The sequence below is a fragment of the Callithrix jacchus genome, chromosome 11, assembly GCF_049354715.1.
Source record: "Callithrix jacchus isolate 240 chromosome 11, calJac240_pri, whole genome shotgun sequence".
Taxonomy (NCBI): Eukaryota; Metazoa; Chordata; class Mammalia; order Primates; family Cebidae; genus Callithrix; species Callithrix jacchus.
The window spans coordinates 124400047-124422025 of NC_133512.1; the positions used below are offsets into that span (position 1 = coordinate 124400047).

General features: G+C 36.8%; 1 protein-coding gene across 16 annotated transcripts in view; it reads left to right on the top strand.

The window, feature by feature from the left end:
- CADPS2 (calcium dependent secretion activator 2) overlaps window positions 1-21979 on the top strand; it is a 564672-nt gene that overhangs the window by 204639 nt on the left and 338054 nt on the right. For all 16 annotated transcript variants that reach the window (XM_054237741.2, XM_054237742.2, XM_054237744.2 and 13 more), the window contains one exon: window positions 582-914. In XM_054237741.2, the coding sequence (XP_054093716.1) occupies window positions 582-914 (333 nt within the window). The remainder of the gene's footprint in view (window positions 1-581; window positions 915-21979) is intronic.

The following is a 21979-nucleotide window of genomic DNA, read 5'->3' on the forward strand; positions in this document are numbered from 1 at the left end:
CTCCCTGCTGAAAAACCAGCTAGAACTCTCAGACACAGGTAGGGATGTTAGGTTCACATCTGCAGTTGCTTTCCTAATCATCTTTTTTCTTTTTTGGCTTATAAACAATCATCATTTATTTCTTGTAGTTCCAGAGGCTTAGGCAGCACAAAATCAGGGTGTTGGCAGATTTGGTGTCTGTGAGGACCTGCTTCCTGATTTACAGACAGCTGTCCCTTCACTCTGTCCACATGGGGTGGGTGGGAGGCATGAGAGAGTTCTGGTGTCTGTGTATAAGAGCATGAATCACATTCATAAGGATGTCACTCTAAAGGATTCAATTGTAGAGGTGGCAGACATACAGGGTCAAAGTAAATCATCTTATAGGTTATTTCTTTACTATATACTGCATCTCCTAAACATTTTAACATTTTAGAGAGATTTGGGGCCACCATTATATTAATTACCATGTATTATAAAACATTTTGAATCATTGTGGAATATTTGGCTGAAATATTTGTAGAAACTCTGGCTGGATTGTTGAAAGCAAGTGGTGTTAGTGTTCACATCTAATTGTAAATGGGTTTTGTTCTGTTTTTCAGGTTTTTCTAAAGAGTGACCGAGTGGCCAGAATGGTTCAGAGTGGAGGGTGTTCTGCTAATGACTTCAGAGAAGTGTTTAAGAAAAACATAGAAAAACGTGTGCGGAGTTTGCCAGAAATAGACGGCTTGAGCAAAGAGACAGTCTTGAGCTCATGGATAGCCAAATATGATGCCATTTACAGGGGCGAAGAGGACTTGTGCAAACAGCCAAATAGGATGGCCCTGAGCGCAGTGTCTGAACTTATTCTGAGCAAGGAACAACTCTATGAAATGTTTCAGCAGATTCTGGGTATTAAAAAACTAGAACATCAGCTCCTTTATAATGCATGTCAGGTAAGTGGTCTATATTTTCCATTCCCCCATCCGACTCCTGGAATGAACACGAAGTATTTACAAGCCTATGAAGATGTATGTTACTTGCTGTGATCACTTTACTGGGAAAGTTGAGCAAAGTTGAATTTTAGTAAATCACATAATGATACGTGAGAGAAGTTTTGAAAGAAGTATTTGATAAGAATTTCAGTACTTCTTAGCTAGTAAATAATTATCCCCATGTGCCCTATGTTAAGACATCAGATCTGTGCCTTGCATATATGTGGGCCATGCCCTGTAGAGTAAAATGAAAATCATCTTCTATCTGAAGAAGCTTGACAATTTATAAAAAATCGGCATTTCTCACTGCAAAATAATCTTTTATAAAGTATATGATGCTGGTCTTCTGAGTTTCATGGAAAGAATGAAATTTCAAATTGTTTTCTTTAACTCACCCAGACAGAAATAAACTGTGGATGATTGTTGAACTATGTAATTTAAAGAGATGACAGTTAAAATTATATTTTCTCTTCAGTTGTTATTCTAGTCATACATATAAAATTGGGATAAAGGCAGGGCACAGTGGCTCACACCTGTAATGCCAGCACTTTGGGAGTTGAGGTGGGTAGATCATGAGGTCAAGAGATGGAGACCATCCTGGCCAACATGGTAAAATCCTGTCTCTACTAAAAATGCAAAAATTAGTTGGGCGTGGTGTAGTGTGCCTGTAATCCTAGCTACTCAGGAGGCTGAGGCAGGAGAATAGCTTGAACTTGGTAGGCAGAGGTTGCAGTGAGCCAAGATAGCACCGCTGCACTCTAGCCAGGCAACAGAATGAGACTCCATCTCCAAAAAAAAAAAAAAAAAAAAGAATAACATTTCACATTTTTTATTTTTTAGACCCAATGAGTCATCTAATAATGTAGTCCTTCTGTATTTATATTTTGTTTGCTTATTTTGGGAGTATAAATTATTTAACTATCTCCTCCCCTGATATAGTACTTAAATTGATAAAATTCTGGCTCTTAAAAATTTATGTGTTCCTTAAGAGTTACACTTCTGTAATGTATATATGTTTATTTTTAATCTTTTTGCAAATTTTCTCTTAATTTCTGTATTATACCCATATTGGTTACTTTGCATTGGTAATTTGTGGATCATTTCAAATCAATACATTAACAGTTACTTAATAGTAAATCAGTGTGGCACTTTAACCCTGTGAACGATTCAGGTACTCACCATAATGATTTCACTGTTTTATTAAACCAGGTGGTTATTTCATAATAGGGGAAGATGACTAGAAAACCAAAATCTTCTACTTTAAAAGATAACTTCAACTAGGACTTCGTATTTTCAGTGAAACTGTAGCTCACTTGTACAAATAAATGTTCATGAATATAATTTAGTGAGAAAATTCAGATTCAGACAGTCAGTAGATACTTGTTGAGCTTTATTCAAGTCCAAGGCCTCTGTAGGTATTAAGGAATCCAAGTTAAGTGGGAAAAAATAATTTTTTTCCTCTATAGAGGCTAAAGTCTCTATAAGGTAAGACTTGGTAAGTCCAAGAAAAGTCATTTATTTGCAGCTTGTCCTGCTTTTTATCCTGAGGATAGGAGTGATGACTTCCAAGCCCTTTATATGTCTCAGCAAAAGCTAAATTCCTTTCAGTTCTGAGATTTGAAAGAAAAGCTTACGGATTTTTTTTTTTTTAATTTTTTATTGGATTATAGGTTTTGGGGTACATGAGCAGAGCATGCAAGACAGTTGCGTAGGTACACACATGGCAGTGTGCTTTCTTTTCTTCTCCCCTTCACCCACATTTGGCATTTCTCCCCAGGCTATCCCTCCCCACCTCCCCCTCCCACTGGCACGGATTTTTTTAATTAATTTTAAAACACAAAGAAATTTTAAGACCTCTAAATGAGTTATTATATACGGATTAGAGTATACTAAATGTTACAAGATTATAAAGTATATTTCCATGTTTCTATGAGGTTATGTTATTAACTTAAAATATGTTTAGGTCATCTGCCTACTAGAGAGTCAGCTGAGGTATGGACATCCTGGTTTTAGTCTTCTGTGATTTGAAATACTTGCAATTCAGATCTTCAACTTTAACAGTGGATTTGTCCTTGCTCAGGGTTGGCCTGAACAACAGATAGCAGATTTGGTTTTTTGTCCTTTCAGCTATATCAGTATTTAATCTCATATATTTTGATATTCTGTTAGGTATATATATTTGTATTAGGATTGTTATATCTTTTTGTAGAATTGACTCCTTTATCATGATATAGTATTCCTTTTTATCCCTGATTATCTTCCTTTTTCTAAAGTCTACATTGTCTTAAGCTAGTAAAGCCACTCCCACTTTCTTTTTATTAAGGTTAACATGGTGTCACTTTCTTTATCTCTTTACTTTTAACCTAAGTCTTTTATTTTATTTTATTTTTTTGAGATGGTGTCTCACTCATGTTGCCTAGGCTGGAGTGTAGTGGCACAACCTTGGCTCATTGCAACCTCTGCCTCGTGGATTCAAGCAATTCTTCTGCCTCAGCCTCCCAAGTAGCTTGGATTACAGGCATCTGCCACCACACCTGGCTAATTTTTTTGTATTTTTAGTAGAGATGGGGTTTCACCATGTTGGCCAGGCTTGTCTTGAACTCCTGACATCAGATCATCCACCAGCTTTAGCCTCCCAAAGTGCTGGGGTTACAATATGAGCCACCATGCATGGCTCATCTTTTAATGGGTATGTTTAGGCCATTCATATTTAAGGTGATTACTAATGTAGTTGGATTAAATTTTAAAATCTTTGCAGCTTTTACCACTTCATGCATTTGTTCTTTGCCCTCCCCTACTTTTTATGCCTTCTCTAATTTTGATTGAACACTTTATGTGACTTCCATTTTTCATATTATCTTTTGGTGTACTGTTTATACTTGTTTTTTTTAAACAAAACAAAATTTTAGTGATTAACCTCTAGTTTAAAATACACATTTAAAAATATTCCAAGTCCACCCTCAGTTAACACTATATTATAAGGCAGCTACTCCATAGCAAAGTATACCCAATTCCTCCTTCTCATGTCTTGTGACATCGCTGTAATTCACCTCACTTATAATATGCTACAGCCCCCCAATATATTGTTTCTATTATTGCTTTGAACAGTTATCCTTTAGCTCAATTAAAAATAAGAAAAATACAAGATTATATATTTTTACCTTCATTTATTCCTTCTCTGATGATGTTCGTTTCTTTATGTAGATCTAGATTTCTTTCTGATATTATTTTCCTTATCTCTGAAGAACTTCTTTTACTATTTCTTGTAAACTAGTGTGATGAGACTAGTCGTCTCTCAGTTTTTTTCTAAGGAAGTCTTTGTTTCTTCTTCACATTTACAGTATAATGTCACTGGATAGAGAATTACCAGTTTTTTCTTTCTCTTGTAAACTAGTGTGATGAGACTAGTCGTCTCTCAGTTTTTTTCTAAGGAAGTCTTTGTTTCTTCTTCACATTTACAGTATAATGTCACTGGATAGAGAATTACCAGTTTTTTCTTTCTCTTGTGAACTAGTGTGATGAGACTAGTAGTCTCTCAGTTTTTTTCTAAGGAAGTCTTTGTTTCTTCTTCACATTTACAGTATAATGTCACTGGATAGAGAATTACCAGTTTTTTCTTTCTCTTCTAACACTCTGAAAATTTTATCACACTGTTGTTTTGCTTGCATGGTTTTTGATGAGAATTTCGATGTTGTTCTTATCATTTCCCCTCGAGAGGTAAGGTGTTATTTTCCCCGTATGGCTTCCTTCAAGAGTTTTTCCTTCTTTCAGTTTTCTGCAATTTGAATGCTTTGTCTAGGTGTGTGTGGGAGTGGGTGGGTGTGTATTTCTTTTGCTTGGTGTTTTTCTGAGCTTCCTGTATCTGTGGGTCAGTGTCTATCATTAAGTTTTGGAAAGTTCACTGCTACTATTCAGATATTCCTTCTGTCCTATCCCCTCTATTCTTTTTCTGGTATTCTTGTGTCACCCTCCTTTGATGTTATCCCACAGTCCTGGAATGTTCTGTTCTGTTTGTTCAGCTCTTTTTCTCTTTGTATTTCAGAATGGAAAGTTTTCATTGACCTATCTTCAAGCTCAGTGATTCTTTCCACAGCAATGTCAAGTCCACTAATGAGCCTATTGAAGGCATTCTTCATTTCTTTTACAGTGTTTTTTTATTTCTAGCATTTCCTTTGGATTTTTTGGTAGAGTGTCTATCTTCTGCTTGTATAATGCATATTCTTGCATGTATTCAATGTTTTACATTAGGGCCCTTAGCCTATTAATAATAGTCATTTAAATTCCTTGTTTGATAATTCTAACATCTGTCTCACATCTGAATCTAGTTCAGATGCTTGCTTTATCTCTCCAGATTGTGTTTTGTTTTGTTTTTTGCTGTTGGCATGCCTCATAATTTTTTGTTGTAAACCAGATGTATTAAGTAACGAGAACTGATTACTGAGGTAACTAAGGCTTTCATATGAATATTTATGTTAATCTGAGTAGGAGTTGAGCTATGCTTAATGTTTAATGTTTCTTGTAGCTGTAGGTATGAGAAACTTCAAATTCCTCCAGTATCCTTGTTTTTGTCTCTCCTCTTGACTGGGCCTCCCTAAGGACTCTACCCCAGAGAAAGTCTACATCCTGCAGCTCTTTTAGCTGTGACCAATCCACTGTTGTCATCCTGCAGCTCTGTTGTTGTTGTGGTAAGGTGTTGGAGAGATGGAGTGTCCTCTAATCTGATTAAACCATCAGTCTTTTAGTGGACCTTTAACCTTCAAAAGTGTTTCTGTCCCTGGTCCAGGAGTGTATTGGTCTCTCCTATCACCATGTTCTTCATTCTCTTCCCTAGCTGAAGATTCTCAGTCTCTTTTCTTGAAGTCCTGTCTCCTGTTCACTCTGTTTTTGTTTGTTTGTATTTACTTTTCAGTATGAGTCAAGAGAGCTGGAGTGGGGTGGTATTCTCTTCCTCCAACTGGGATATGTTTTCAATGCTTCCCTCAAGCAAAATCTTTCCCCTTTTGTTAGAGAGAAGAATCTGGGAGACTGAACAATGGCTTTCTCCCCCTTTTACTTGCCATGATCATACAGGGACCTTATTTGGATCCTCACTCTGAGAATTTGGTGGGGTAACTAAAAGCAAAGTAGAGCAAAGTGTGGGGGCTTGTTTGTGATTGTGGCTCCAGGAATGTCTTATTCTCTGCAACCAGCTCATAGTAATTTGTCAAAATTACTAGACAAGTAAGTGTTCCTACCACTTATGGTATACAGCAACTTCTGCTCCAAGTGCTTTGTCTTTGCCTATCTTTCTAGATTTTGCTGAGTGGTTTGCCCTGCACCATTTGTTCTCTGAGAAGTCCAAGAAAAGTCAATAATTTGTAGCTGCTCAAATTTGTATTCTGACGATGGGAGTGATGACTTCCAAGCTCTTTATATGTCTGAGCTAAAACTGTAATTTCTTTCAGTTCTAAGATTTGAAAGAAACGCTTAAGGATTATTTTTGATTGCTTTTGAAATGAAATAAATTATAGAAAGTATTCCTATAAATAAGGACAAAGAATAATCATTTTATAGAAATTATGAAAATAAATTGTTAAAGCAGCTGAGGCACTTTTGTTTTTCTAAATAGCATGCAAGCATACCTCAGCAGTATTGTGGGTCCAGTTCCAGCCCACTGCCATAAAGTGAGTATTACAATAAAGCAGGTCACACAATTTTTTTATTTCACACTGCATTAAAAAATTTATGTTTGCACTGTACTGTAGTTTATTAAGTGTATAATAGCACTATGGTTAAAAAATAACATATGTACCTTAATTTAAAAATAATTTATTGTTAAAAAATGCTACCAATCATTTGAGCTTTCTCGAAGTCATAATCTTTTTGCTGGTGGAGGGTCTTGTCTTGATGTGGATGGGTGCTTACTGATGAAGTTGGCTATAGCAATTTCTTTAAATAAGACAACATGAAATTTGCCACAGCGATTCACTCTTCTTTTCACAGAATATTTCTGTATAGTATGTGATGTTGTTTGATAGCATTTTACCCACAGTAGAACATCTTTCAAAACTGGAATTAGTCCTCTCATACCATGCCACTGCTTTATCAGCTACATTTATATAAATATTCTAAATCCTTTGTCATGTCAACAGTATCCACAGCATCTTCGCTGGGATTAGCTTTCACCTCAAGGAACAACTTTCTTTGCTCATTCCTAAGAAGCAGTTCCTCATCCATTCAAGTTTTATCATGAGATTTTAGCAGTTCAATCACATCTTTAGGTTCCACTTCTATTTCTAATTCTCTTGCTATTTCCAGAACATCTCCAGTTACTTCTGCCACTGAAGTCTTGAAGCCCTCAAAGGCATCTATGAGGATTGGAATCAGCTTCTTTCAAATGCCTGTTGATGTTGACATTTTGACCTCCTCCCTTGAATTACAAGTGTGTTAATGGCATCCAGACTGATGAATCCTTTCCAGAAGATTTTCCATTTACTTTGCCCCAATCCGTCAAAGCAGTCACTATCTGTGGCAGCTATGGCCTTAAAAAATGTATTTCTTAAATAATAAGACTTGAAAGTCAAAATTGCTTCTTGATTCATTGGCTGCAGAATGAGTGTTGTGTTAGCAGGCATGAAAACAATGTGAATCTTCTTGTACATCTCCATCAGAATCCTTGGTTTACTAAGTGCATTGTCAGTGAGCAATACTATTTTGAAAGGAATCTTTGTTTTCTGGTAGTCTCAATATTCAGTAAACCATGCTGGAAACATATGTGCTGTCATACCGGCTTTGTTGTTCTATTCATGGAGCACTGGCAAAGTAGATTGAGCTGGTTTTTGAAAGCCATACAATTTTCAGAATGGTAAATGAGCATTAGCTTCAACCTAAACTTACAAGCTACATTAGCCACTAACAAGAGAGGCAGCCTGTCCTTTGAAGCTGTGAAACCAGGCATTGACTTCTTCTTGGTAGCTATGAAAGCCCTAGATGGTATCTTCCAATAGAAGGCTGTTTCATCTACATTAAAATAGGTTGTTTAGTTTAGCCATTTTCTTTCTTTTTTCTTTTATCATTTTAAACATTTTATTTAAAAACTTTTAAATTATACTTTAAGTTCTGGGGTACACGTGCAGAATATGCAGGTTTGTTACATAGGTACACACATGCCATAGTGGTTTGCTGTATCCATTCCCCATCATCTACATTAATTATTTCTCCTAATGCTCTCCTTCCTCAATACCCCCACCCCCTGAAAAGCCCTGGTGTGTGATGTTACCCTCCCTGTGTCCGTGTGTTCTCATTGTTCAAGACCCACTTTGTATTTTATTTTATTTTTATTATTTATTGATTTTGTTAAATTGTACTTTAGGTTCTGGAGTACATGGCAGATCATGCAGGATTGTTGTATAGGTACATACATGGCAATGTGGTTTGTTACCTTCATCCCCCCGTCACCTATATCTGACGTTTCTCCCCATGTTATCCCTCCCCAACCTCCCCATTCCCATGCTGTCCCTCCCCTGGCCCCCCCAACAGACCGTGTGTGTGTGTGTGTGATGCTCCCCTCCCTGTGTCCATGTGTTCTCATTGTTCAACAGCCGCCTATGAGTGAGAACATGCAGTGTGTGATTTTCTGTTCTTGTGTCAGTTTTCTGAGAATGATGGCTTCCGGATTCATCCATGTCCCTACAAAGAATATGAACTCATCCTTTTTTATAGCTGCATAGTATTCCATGGTGTATAGGTACCACATTTTCCTTGTTCAATCTATGATCAATGGGCTTTTGGGTTGGTTCCAGGTCTTTGCTATTGTAAGCAGTGCTGCAGTAAACATACGTGTGCATGTGTCTTTATAATATGATTTATAATCCTTTGGTATATACCCAGTAATGGGGTTGCTGGGTCAAATGGAATTCTATTTCTCACAATATTTCAAATTCTTTCATTGTTATTTTATCTGTTAAGGTGATCTGTGATGAGTAATCTTTGATGTCACTATTGCAACTCTTTTGAGGCGCCATGAACTGCTCCCATATAAGACAACAAACTCAATAAATGATATGTGTTTTGACCCCCCCAATGACCAGCCACTTCCTCATTTCTTTACCCCCGACTCAGGCCTATTGCCTAAAACACACCAGCAATGAAATTAGCCCAATTAATAACCTTATAATGGCCTCTAAATGTTTAAGTGAAATGAAGAGTAGCATATCTCTCACTTTAAGTCAAAAGCTAGAAATGATTAAGCTTAGGAAGGCATATCATAAGGAGAGACAGACAAAATGCTAAGCTTCTTGCACCAAACAGCCAAACTGAAGGCTACGAGAAAGGTAAGGAAGCGCAGAAGAAAAGTTTGAAGCTAGGAGAAGTTGGATCATGAGATTAAGGAAATAATCCATTTACATAACATAGAAGTACAGGGTGGAGCATCAAGTGTTGATGTAGAAGATACAGCAAGTTATCCAGAAGATCTAGCAAAGATCATCGATGAAACTGACACAAGAATAGAAAACCAAACACTGCATGTTCTCAGTCATAAGTTGGTGTTGGTTCAACCACTGTGGAAGACAGTGTGGTGCTTCCTTGAGGACCTAGAAATAGAATTCCAAGATATTAAGAAAAAGGTAAAGAGAGTTAACATGTATAGTCTAAAATGAGTGGCATAACAGTACAAGAATCTGAAATTGTTAGCTGTGATTTGGTTGAATCAAGATATTATAAAAAAGAACAGGAGTGAAGGAAGAATAATCTGTCAGTGGAAAGTTTAACATCAGAATAATTTAAAGGAAATGCAGTGCCTTTCAAATAGATATATTCTTTTAGCGAAACAATGTTACATAATATTAAAACTGTATATTTTATAGTCTTAATAAGAATTTTACTTTGTATTTCTTAAATGAAAATTCTGTGACTTAAGAGGTACCAGTTAATCAGCTGCCTTTCCTAAAACAAATGTGTTTATTAAAGGTTATTTTTAAATATGACATAAGGTAATGCAGTATGTTCAAATTAATTAGTTAACCCATTATTTATAATCAGGCAGGGCATATATATAGTTTGCACTAGGCATTGTGTTAATGTTAGGAACCTAGAGACAGGCAAAACCTAAATTTTTGCAAGGTTTATAAGAAAATGCTGTTGAAATGCTACAGTGGTGTAGGAACCTAGAGACAAGTAAAACCTAGGTTTTTGCAAGGTTTATTTAAAAAAAAATGCTGTTGTAAATGCTACAGTAATGTGATTAGTCCCTGGTTCTGGATACATCATGAGTATCTTCTCACCAAAATGAGAAGATACTAAGACATTCTAGGCAGAGGGACAGGTACCTGCAAAGTATGGAGGTGTGAGATGCATGGCTATTTGGGGAACTGCACATCATTGACTGCTGGAGTATGAGCAGGAGATGGGGCTGTGTTTGCGATATTAACAGAGGTAGGTAAGCGTCTTATGGACTGTAGAGACACATGCAATCCTAAATGAACAGAGTCTGAAGATTGGGATACATAGTAACGTACATACTTCTGTAACTTCTTTATCTGTCTCTTAAAAGGATTAAGTAACTGAATTTTACAGCTATCTAGATCCTGCTTTTTTCTTCCAAAAGCAGCCTTCATTAATCTTTTATAATCTAATTCCATTAACTGAAAAAAGTGACTCATCCAGTTTTACCCGAGTGTCAATCAGAGTTAACTGAGATGTTGTTCATGTATGCCTCCTCCCACTCAAATTCTTTGTATCTGAAGACTACACCACCCATGCTAAGTACCATCACAGAACTGTTTGGGTTTTTGTAAGGGATAAACAGAAATATTTGTGACTAGTTAAAAAGTAGACCTTTTGTTTATGATTCCTTTTGCCTAGAAGTTTTTGCTTTAGAGATTAAGTACTTTGAGTATAGGAGTTTAAAGAAATCAATACATGGGCAGTTACTATGGTCACTGTAGGTGTCTTCCCATAGAAGGCCAGAAGCCATGAGGCATTAACCATTTTGAACATCTTCATTCAAGGTGTGCAAAAGGAAAATAGGGAGAGAAATGTGAATCTCCAAAGGAAATGGAAACTGCCTTCCACCACTGTCTTCTTTTTTTTTTTCAACTAGTAGCCTATGATTGATAATTTGTTTAACATACAATAATTTGTCTACTTCAGCAGAAATAATAGCACATTCTCCTGACAGTTACAGTTACATTTGCTACCTTTCAAAATGACTTTCAAAAATGACTCTGAAATGAAAATAAATGCTATGGTAATCAAAATTAGGGAGGAGTAGATTTTTCTCGTATATAATTTAAAATCTCAAAACATTTGAGAAGACTAAGTAAATGTATTAAATAGCAGGTTTTGTGTCTGGGGGATACAGCAAGGGAAAAACTTAAGATCTTAAGAATAGTTTGATTTTTATAATATATGATTTTTGAAATTCTGAAATTAACTATTGGAGTGGCCATGATGTTTATATATGTGTTCACTTTTTTGGTAAATACATTTATCATTTAAATTCATCCAATTTATATTAGTAAATTGGATGAATTTAATTTTTTTAATATATTTTATTGCACTTTAGGTCTGGGGTACATGTGCAGATCATGCAGGATTGTTGCATAGGTACATACATGGCGATGTGGTTTGCTACCTCCATCCCCTTATCACCTATGTCTGGCATTTCTCCCCATGTTATCCCTCCCCAACCTCCCTACTCCCGGCTGTCCCTTCCCTAATCTCCCCCAACAGACCCCAGTGTGTGAAGCTTCCCTCCCTGTCCATGTGTTCTCATTGTCCAACACCTGCCTGTGAGTGAGAACATGTGGTATTTGATTTTCTGTTCTTGTGTCAGTTTGCTGAGAATGATGGTTTCCAGGTTCATCCATGTTCCTGCAAAGGACATGAACTCATCATTTTTTATGGCTACATAGTATTCCATGGTGTATATGTGTCACATTTTCTTTATCCAGTCTGTCATCAATGGGCATTTGGGTTGGTTCCAGGTCTTTGCTGTTGTACACAGGGCTGCAATGAACATATGTGTGTATCTATCTTCATAATAGAACGATTTATCATCCTTTGGATATATACCCAGTAATGGGATTGCTGGGTCAAATGGAATTTCTATTTCTAGGTCCTTGAGGAATCGCCATACTGTCTTCCACAATGGTTGAACTAATTAACATGGCCACCAACAATGTAAAAGTGTTCCTATTTCTCCACATCCTCTCCAGCATCTGTTGTCTCCAGATTTTTGAATGATCATTCTAACTGGCATGAGACAGTATCTCAATGTGGTTTTTATTTGCATTTCTCTAATGACCAGTGATGATGAGCATTTTTCTTATGTTTGTTTGCTTCATATATGTCTTCTTTTAAAAAGTGTCTGTTCATGTCCTTTGCTCACTTTTGAATGGGTTTATTTGTTTTTTTTTCCTTGCAAATCTGTTTTAGTTCTTTGTTGATTCTGGATATGTTGATTTTGGATATTGGCCCTTTGTCAGATGGGTAAATTGCAAAAATTTTTTCCCATTCTGTTTGTTACTGGTTCACTGTAATGATTGTTTCTTTTGCTGTCCAGAAGTTCTGGAGTTTAATTAGGTCCCATTTGTCTACTTTGGCTTTTGCTGCCTATGCTTTCGGTGTTTTGGTCATGAAGTCCTTGCCTATTTCTGTGTCCTGAATGGTTTTTGCCTAGGTTTTCTTCTAGGGTTTTTATGGTGTTAGGTCTTATGTTTAAGTCTTTAATCCATCTGGAGTTAATTTTAGTGTAAGGTGTCAGGTAGGGGTCCAGTTTCTGCTTTCTGCATATGGCTAGCCAGTTATCCCAACACCATTGATGAAACAGGGAATCCTTTCCTCATTGTTGTTTTTGTCGGGTTTGTCAAAGATGAGATGGTTGTAGATGTGTGGTGTTGCCTCCAAGACCTCTGTTCTGTTCCATTGGTCTATATCCCTGTTTTGGTACCAATACCATGCGGTTTTGATACTGTAGCCTTGTGGTATAGTTTAAAGTCAGGTAGAACTTATCTCAAAATAATAAAAGCTGTTTATGACAAACCCACAGCCAATATCATACTGAAAGGGCAAAAACTGGAAGCATTCCCTTTAATATCTGGTAGTAGACAAAGATGTCCTCTCTCACCACTTCTATTCAATATAGTATTGGAAGTTCTAGCCAGAGCAATCAGGCAAGAAAAAGAAATAAAGCGTTTTTAATTTGGAAAGGAGGAATCAGATTGTCTCTATTTGCAGAGGACCTGATTCTATATTTAGAAGACTCCATCATCTCAGCCCCAAATCTTCTTAAACTGATAAGCAACTTCAGCAAAGTCTCAGGATACAAAATCAATGTGCAGAAATCACAAGCATTCCTTTTCACCAATAACAGACTAAAAGAGAGCCAAATCAAGAATCAACTATCATTCACAATTGCTACAAGGAGAATAAATATCTAGGAATACAACTAATAGAGGATGTAAAGGACTTCTTCAAGGAGAACTACAAACTACCTCTCAACGAAATAAGAGAGGACACAAAATGGTGGAAAAACATTCCATGCTCATGGTTAGGAAGAATCAATATTGTGAACATGGCTATACTGCCCAAAGTAATTTATAGATTCTACACTATCCCCATCAAGCTACCTATGACCCTCTTCACAGAACTGGAAAAAACCTTAAACTTCATATGGAACCAAAAGAGAGCCTGCATAGCCAAGTCAATTCTAAGCAAAACAAACAAACAAACAAACAAACAAACAAACAAACAACAAAGCTGGAGTCATCATGCTACCTGAATTTAATTTTACTAAAGTGAATTTGAGTCTCTGGTAATACTAAGTTTCTTTTCTCAAAAATTTTTAATTTGTCAGTGTAACTTAAACATATTCCTAGCAAATTAAATTATAGTCTTTATTTTATATTTAGCCCATTTGACTAAATATGATATAAAGGTAAGAGACAAAATAATGCACAGCCAAATGGAGTGTTGCTCCATTATTTTGTTTCTTACCTTTGACTTACATGTGGAAGAATAACATAAGAATATTTTGAAATAAGGTTTCTCCTAAAATGTTTTGTTGAATTTGTCTTTGCTTTCTCCAGCATCTCACTAGATACTGAATATAGGTTACCTTTAGTCATTTCTTGCATTTAATTTTAGATTTTTCTTCTTTACCTAGTTCTAGCCTATTGAAATTAGAAAGTTACTCGAACTTTTCCACTTTTTTAAAAATAGGAGGCTGGGCGTGGTGGCTCACACTTGTAATCCCAGCAGTTTGGGAGGCTTAGGCGGGTAGATCACTTGAGGTGAGGAGTTCAAGACTAGCCTGGCCAACATGGTGAAAACCTATCTCTACTAAAAATATAAAAATTAGCTGGGCATGGTGGTGGGTGCCTATAATCCCAGCTACTTGGAAAACTGAGGCAGGAGAATCACCTGAACCTAGGAGGTGGTGGTTGCAGTGATCTGAGATTGTGCCATTGCTCTCCAGCCTGGGGGACAGAGTGAGACTCCATCTCAAAATAATAATAATAATAATAATAGGAGAACACAGCTTTACAAAGAAATCAGGCATCTTTGTGGTAGTAATACTAAAAAATGTATTTTGCTAAATTACTTTATTTTTCATGATTGTTTAATGAAAATAATTAACAAATTTAAAATTACATATTTGATATATGTTTTTATTTATTCAAAAATGTTCATTGGCTGGGCATGGTGGCTCACGCCTGTAAATCCCAGTACTTGGGGAGACTGAGGCAGTTGGATCACTTGAGGTCAGGAGTTCCAGACCAGCCTGGCCAACATGGTGAAATCCATCTCTAATAAGAATACAAAAAAAAAAAAAAAAAAAAAAATTAGCCAGGCATGGTGTAATCCCAGCTACTCAGGAGGGTGAGATAGGAGAATTGCTGAACGTAGGAGATGAGGTTGCAGTGTGCCGAGATCACATCACTGCACTCCAGCCTGGGTGACAGAGCGAGACTCTGCCTCAAAAAAAAAAAAAAAGGAAAGAAAAAAAAAGTTCATTGAATACCTAAGAAAAATATCAGCTCCTAGGTTAAGCGTGAAAATGGTTTGATTCGTTCCCTCAAGGCATTAATGTGTCAGTAGACAGATGTATAAAATGGTCTAGTTGTATAAATGGTACAGATGTATATAAAGTAATAGTATAGTTGATGAGTGCCTATACAGCAGGAGCACATGGCTGGCAGTATCTTCATTTGATATTGGATAGTTGGCATGTATTTCTTCAGTGCTGTACAGCTTTGTATGCACATTAGAATGAATATAAGACCTTTAATACTTGGGTCTCACCCCAGACTAAGTGAAATGTCCTGTGGAGGTCAGACCCAATACCTCTTTTTTATAATTTTCCCATATGATGCTGATGCAAGTGAGAGTTGAGGACCCCTGGCATGACATCCCATCTGAGGACCTTGTCCTGTGGTCACATTTAATGTGAGTCTGGGAACAGTCTAGCCGGGTGCCAGGATATAAAGGGGTGATTTGGGAGTATGCAAACCCAATTCTTTCTTGGATATTTGATTGAAGTTTAGTGAAGGTTTTAAGAAAACAGTAATTCTGAGTTTTGGATGATAAACACAGAATTAACCATAGGGAGAAAAAAGCATTTACAAAGGCACGAGGAGCATGAAATGGCTTGAAATCTGTTAGGGAGGTAAGGTGTGTGTTGCTGGAGTAGCAGAAGAAGCTAAAGAATTAGGAAAGGACTTGAATGTTAAGGGCCTTATATGCTGGATCAAAGAGCTTGGAATTTACCTTGTGGTACAGAACACTGTTGGGGTATAAGCAAAGGAATGACAGGAACAATTGGAGGTCTGGAAAGATCCTGCTCTGTGATCTGAAGAATGGATTGCAGGTGGCCTCAACCCACTGTGGGTATGGGCCAGTGTTGTTTAAAATGACCAGGAACTATATATTAATCCTTCAAGTAATCTCTCTAGGTGCCACTGATTGTCCTGCTGTATATCTTTTGCTTGTGGGCCTGGTTTTACCTCTGTGTTGTCTATGAAGTTCTTAGGCTGCTGGACTTCATCTGGGAGACTGTTCTTGCATACTCTTGGGTCTGCACTTAGTATTGTCCTTTGAAATTCCACTCTGCTCTCATACTTGGGAACTATGGCATGGGTCAAAACACTGAACTACCTGCTTTCCTGTAAAGGGACAAGATGAATGTGTAGGAATTTCTGGCAGAAACTAAGGATTGTCAGTGTTTACCTATGGAGATTTTATATCAACCATAGTATGAAGGGGCACATCTGATTAGAGTGTTTTTGTTTTGACACAGTGCCCATTCTAGTCAGGCACTTTTCTGGGCTCTTGGTATACGATGGTCCCTCTTCTCACGAAGAACATTTTTTTTGGTGAGGTGGGGAGAGGGAATCAAGAGTTCTGTTTCGTGTATGCTGAAGTCAAATATTGAATTACCATGTTGAGATTGCAGGTGATGGCTGGTTGTAGAAGATTGGAATTTTAATCTGTTTAAAGTTTAGTTTTAACAGATTTGGGAATCATTTAGATAACATCAGTAGTTTAGTTTAAGTTGTGGAACATTTTGAGAACTCTTTGGGAGAGTCTAGAGGCTCAAGGAGAAAAGGAGCCCAGGGCAGAGTTCTGTGGACAGAAGGATTTAGAGGTTGTACAAAGGTGAAAGAAGCAGTGGGGTGGGAGAAGAAGTAGAGAGTGAAGCGTCAGGGAATGCAAGAGAAGCCATTTCAAGAAGGAGAAAGCTGTTGTCTGTGCCACCTGCTGCCAAGTCCAGTAAGATAACAATGAAGTAATCTGTGAATTTGTTGAGTTGGAAGACATGATTGACTTTGATAAAGGGAGACTCCTTGGGGTAGATTTAGAGAAGAACCAAAGAGGTAAGGAAATAGAGTTAAAAGGAAAAGGTTCAGGGAATCAGCCAGTAACAAAAAACATTGTATATTCAATAAATTTCTTCTATACAGTACATTCTATTTAGTTTAAAAAATTTATTGACACTGTATGCCAGACTCACAGCATTAGACTTTCTTTTTTTTCTTGAGATGGGATTTCATTCTTGTTGCCCAGGCTGGAGTGCAATGATGTGATCTGAGCTCACTGCAACCTCCGCCTCTCAGGTTCTAGCAATTCTCCTGCTTCAACATCCCAAGGAGCTGAGATTACAGGCATGCAAAATTACATGCCCAGCTAATTTTCTGGATTTTCATGTTGGCCAAGCTGGTTTCGAACTCCTGACCTCAGGTGATCCACCTGCCTCAGCCTCCCAAAGTGTTAGGATTATAGTCATGAGCCACTGACCATGGCCTAGACTTAATTTTTAATTTTTTATTTCTTCTGGTCAGAACAGCTTCTCTATCTCTTTTTTTTAAATATAAAGCTTTTTTCAAAAGCATTTTAGAAAGGCTGTGGCAAAAGAGTTTCTGGGTACTCACAAAAGAGTATCAGTGATATTTAATGCTTTTTAGCTGATTCTTGGTTCAAAATATCTTACATTATCTTTGCTTTAGACTAGAAAAAGTTAAATGCTTCCATTTTCCCTAATCACTCTAGATAGTGCAGGGCCAACTGATATTATCTTAGCAGAATATTACTTATGTAATAGATGGTAATGATTACCTCTAGCTCTTTGTTAAAAACTGGCAGAAAGAGTTCTATTATTACTATTAAATGTCTGGAACAATTTCATTGCCTGTGTGCAAAGTATTTTCATGATTCTGATATATGATGAACAAGGCTTAAATCTCCGTCTATGAACCATTGTCAAGAGTTTGTATACTCTCTGTATACATGATCTGATATGAAGAGCAATAGGATTTGAAAAATATAGATAGGTTCACTACCCTTTATAGTTTGAGAATTTAGAAGATATTGGGATTGTTGTACTTAGATCCACTGGAAGAAAAAACTGCAGTAAAAAAGAACAAGTTCACTGTGTTTACTGTGAATATCGCTGCCCCCTGCTATCCTCACCTTTTCAGGCAGATCAGCTCCTCATTTCACAGTCTGTGTCACTTAAGCCCATGGTAAACTGATGGATATGAAAATTCTCCGGTTCAATAGATTTTAATGTCACTTTCTTTTTCATCCAGTACCTAGCTCTTCTGTTAATGTCAGATTCACCCTTCTGACTCATAATCATAAGCCCTTTCTTTTTTATTGCCTTTCCAACCCAATTACTCCTTACTGCTGGTTACTCTATAATACTGCATTATCTGTTCCTCTTGTCTTATTTCATAGCCATTACCATAGTTGGAGACTTCATTATCTCACGTATGGAGCATGACAGCAATCTCTTACCTACTGTCTCCTTCCAATCCTAGATATTTTTGCTTTTAGATAAACATCATTGAAGCACCTTTCTGATCTCATCAAGACCTAATTTTGAATATCAGGGGAAAAAATGAAATTTACACTCCTTGGTTAAGCATTCAGCAGTTGTAGTGTTCATTGTGGCCCCATCTACATTTCAACTGTTCTTCCCATGTAACAGTTCTTTATAGTCTGTGTTCTAGATAAAGTGAATTACTCCGTGTTCCTCATTGACACTGTGTATTGTCTTGGATTTTAATTTTACTTCATGTTATTCTCTTCATTTTGAATTCCTATTTCTCCATTTTTCATGACCCAAGAGAAATTCCACCTCCTTTAGAAAGCCTTCCTGCCCCTGTGTCTGTTTACTTTTGTTATACTGGGGGAGAGAAAAAAAAATGTATGAAGAGTTTACAGTTCCCCATTATAACCCAAAAGCCTGTCATATTGTACTTTGCATTATATATATTTTTATATGCCTCTTTTAGTGCATTTTACCATCTTAAACATCAGATAAATATTAATCCTTGTACCATTATACAGTAATGTTACTTGTGTTTCCTATTGTGGGCACGTTCATATAGTAAATGACTGAAAGAATGAAAAATGAGGCCAGGCACGGTGGCTCATGCCTATAATCCCAGCACTTAGGGAGGCCAAGGCGGGTGGATCATGAGCTCAAAAGATGGAGACCATCCTGGTCAAGATGGTAAAACCCCGTCTCTACTACAAATACAAAAAAATTAGCTGGGCATGGTGGCATGTGCCTGTAGTCCCAGCTACTTGGGAGGCTGCAGGAGAATTGCTTGAACCCAGGAGGTGGAGGTTGTGGTGAGCTGAGATCACACCATTGCACTCCAGCCTGGGTAACAAGAGGAAAACTCCATCTCAAAAAAAAAAAAAAAAGAATGAAAAATGAGGACGAGACATGGCTCTGGGGTTGAAATGAGATAAAGTTTATAAAAATGTTTATAATGTTTATAAGTGCTGTGTAAATTGAGCTCTTACGATGAAACTAGAGTTCAAATCTGCTTAGGGAAAGGTCTGGAAAAGTAATAGTGTCTTTATTTTACTTAATGCTAAACTTTTAAAATCTCAGCATCATCTCACCATTAGTGTGAATACAGATTCAACTATTTTATTGAGATAAGTATAGTTAGTAAATAATTGTTTTAAAACACTAGCTCATTACTTTTTTCCAGAAGATGAAATGTTAATACCAAACGGAATACTAAAGAGTATTTTATGATGTGCAAAAATTTGCCAAGTTATCACTACTATTTTATATATATATATATATACACACACATACATATATATATGCATATATATGTATACTTAGAGAATATATATGCATATTTTCTAGGCTATAGAAGTCCCATGGTTTTTATGTTTGAGCTTAAACTTATGTTCTTGCCTTTGAACATTTTGATCCATTATTTAATATAGTTTAGTTCAGTTCACATAGGGTAATTTTATATCTAATTAACTCATTCATCTTTTCCCTGTTTTAAGTTTTCAAAGGGAAATGTGGTTTGGGAAATGCATTTTTAAGACATTTAAAACTGTTCTACAAGTATCCATGGCAAAGTACTATTTCTGAGTCAAATTTTTAATGCATAATTTAAAAGGTAGTTATAAGAGAGGTAAAAGCTTTGCATCTAGCAGACAGAATGCTACCTGATTCTTTCATACATAACATCACACAGGGAATGTGTTGCTCTTGAGAGTTGGGAAATGACTTCATTTCCTTATGTTCTTTTTGTTGGATGAAATTACAGAAAGAACATTAGTTCCCTTGTAGTTGTTAGCTAATTCTCAATGATCAAGAAATAGTAAGGAGTGGTGTTTATTTTTGTTTTTGAGGGGGCTGACTCTGGAAAATGGGTCACCATAGAGGGGATATTAGAGTCCAATAACCTTTCAAGTACAGGTGGAATTATTCTGTTTTGGAATAAAATTAAGACAGGTTGTTCAATTCCCATCATTAGAGATTAATATTTGTGTTATTCCTATCATTAGGGTAAAGGGAAATAAATAAAGGGCATGCATTGCAGTTTAGATAAAGTTTATAAATACCTGAAAATTTTCACAGTGAGAAAACTGTGAAGGCTGTGTCATCAGATAGTACGAGCTTTGTTGTTAAGTAATTGGTTTATTGTCTTCCAAGAAGATTTGGAGATTGAACTGGACAATGAAGGTATCAAAAAAGAGGATCCCAGATAAGAGAAATACATGATTCAGAAAATGTAACATGTTTGGTAAACAATGAATAAATCTGTATGTGTAGGTAATGCAATTATCCAAGAGGTTAGACAGGTAATTGGTATAAAGTGTGGGAAGCCCTGAATATTAGGCTAAAGTGTTCAGTGTTTGGTCATCATTCTCTCTAATTCATAGTCTTATATACTTTTTTTTTTTGAGACAGAATCTAGCTCTGTTGCCCAGGCTGTAGTGCAGTGGCACTATCTTGGCTCACTGCAACCTGCACCTCGTGTCTCAGCCTCTGGAGTAGCTGGGATTACAGACGTGTGCCACCACACCTGGTTAAGTTTTCATTTTTAGTAGAGGGGGGTTTTTGCCATGTTGCCCTGGCTGGTCTTGAATTCCTAGCCTCAAGTGATCTACCTGGCTTGGTCTCCTAAATTGCTGGGATTATAGGCTTGAGCTACCGAGCCAAGCCCATGGTTATATACTCTTATTCATTTGCTTTCTCCCTCAGTGTTCTTCATCCTTTCTTCCCTCATTCCTCCTCACTCTCCTTCCTCCCTCTTTCCTTCTCCCATGACCCCCTGGGAAATTTTCACCTAATCAAGGGTCATGAGAATCACATGCAGAAATAGGGAAACCATATTTGGGAGTGGATGATAAAGAAAATCAGTTCAGTTTTAGTTTGAAGTCATTGTGAGATGCCTGAAAGCAAAGGCCTGGCCTTCAGTTGGAAGTACAAAGCTAGAACTCAAGGAGAGAGGCCAAGCTGTGTGCTGACGCATGACATTGCATTGAGAAATTACTGCAGACACTCTGAAGTCTAGAACAGCTGAGTACAGAGCTTGTGTGTGTTTATGGGCTGAGAGAGTAGGGAGCCAGCAAAGAAAACAGCAGAAATGATCACAGTCAGTTGGATTGAGTTGTGCTCTATCTTTATTGTAAATAATTTTTTATTCAAGTGATGGTGGAGGATCAATAGTTATTGATAAGGTAAATTAATTTGCTGATACTTAATAAAGCTTTTGACCAGTGTTGTGAGGCTGTGTTGCAAAATGCATGGATATTTGGCATTGCCAAATGAAACACTGAGCTGGTAAATATGGTAAACAAGAAAGTGTTAGGAACAATGTTCTTTTGGAATCAGCATTAGGTTTGTACTGATTATTTCTTATAATATCTTATCTAGTGATTTACAGATAATTGTAATTTACAGATTGTAATATAAACCTAGTGATTTACAGATAATATAAATACAGTGGACCAGCTAGGAATTAACCTCAGGAAGACACCAAATTTACATAACATCTATAAACCCTAGTCTAATATTTTCACGATAAAGGATAAAGATAAATATAAGAAAATAGCAGAATGCAATTCACTCAAAAAGAGTATGCTGTAATTAGTGTGGGGACTAAGAGAAAAACTGATTGATTTTTTTTCAGTAGGAAAAGGAAGAGTGCAGTTAACTAGGATTAGCATATACAAAAACATCATTATGGAAAAACACGGTTATTAATCCCCCTTTT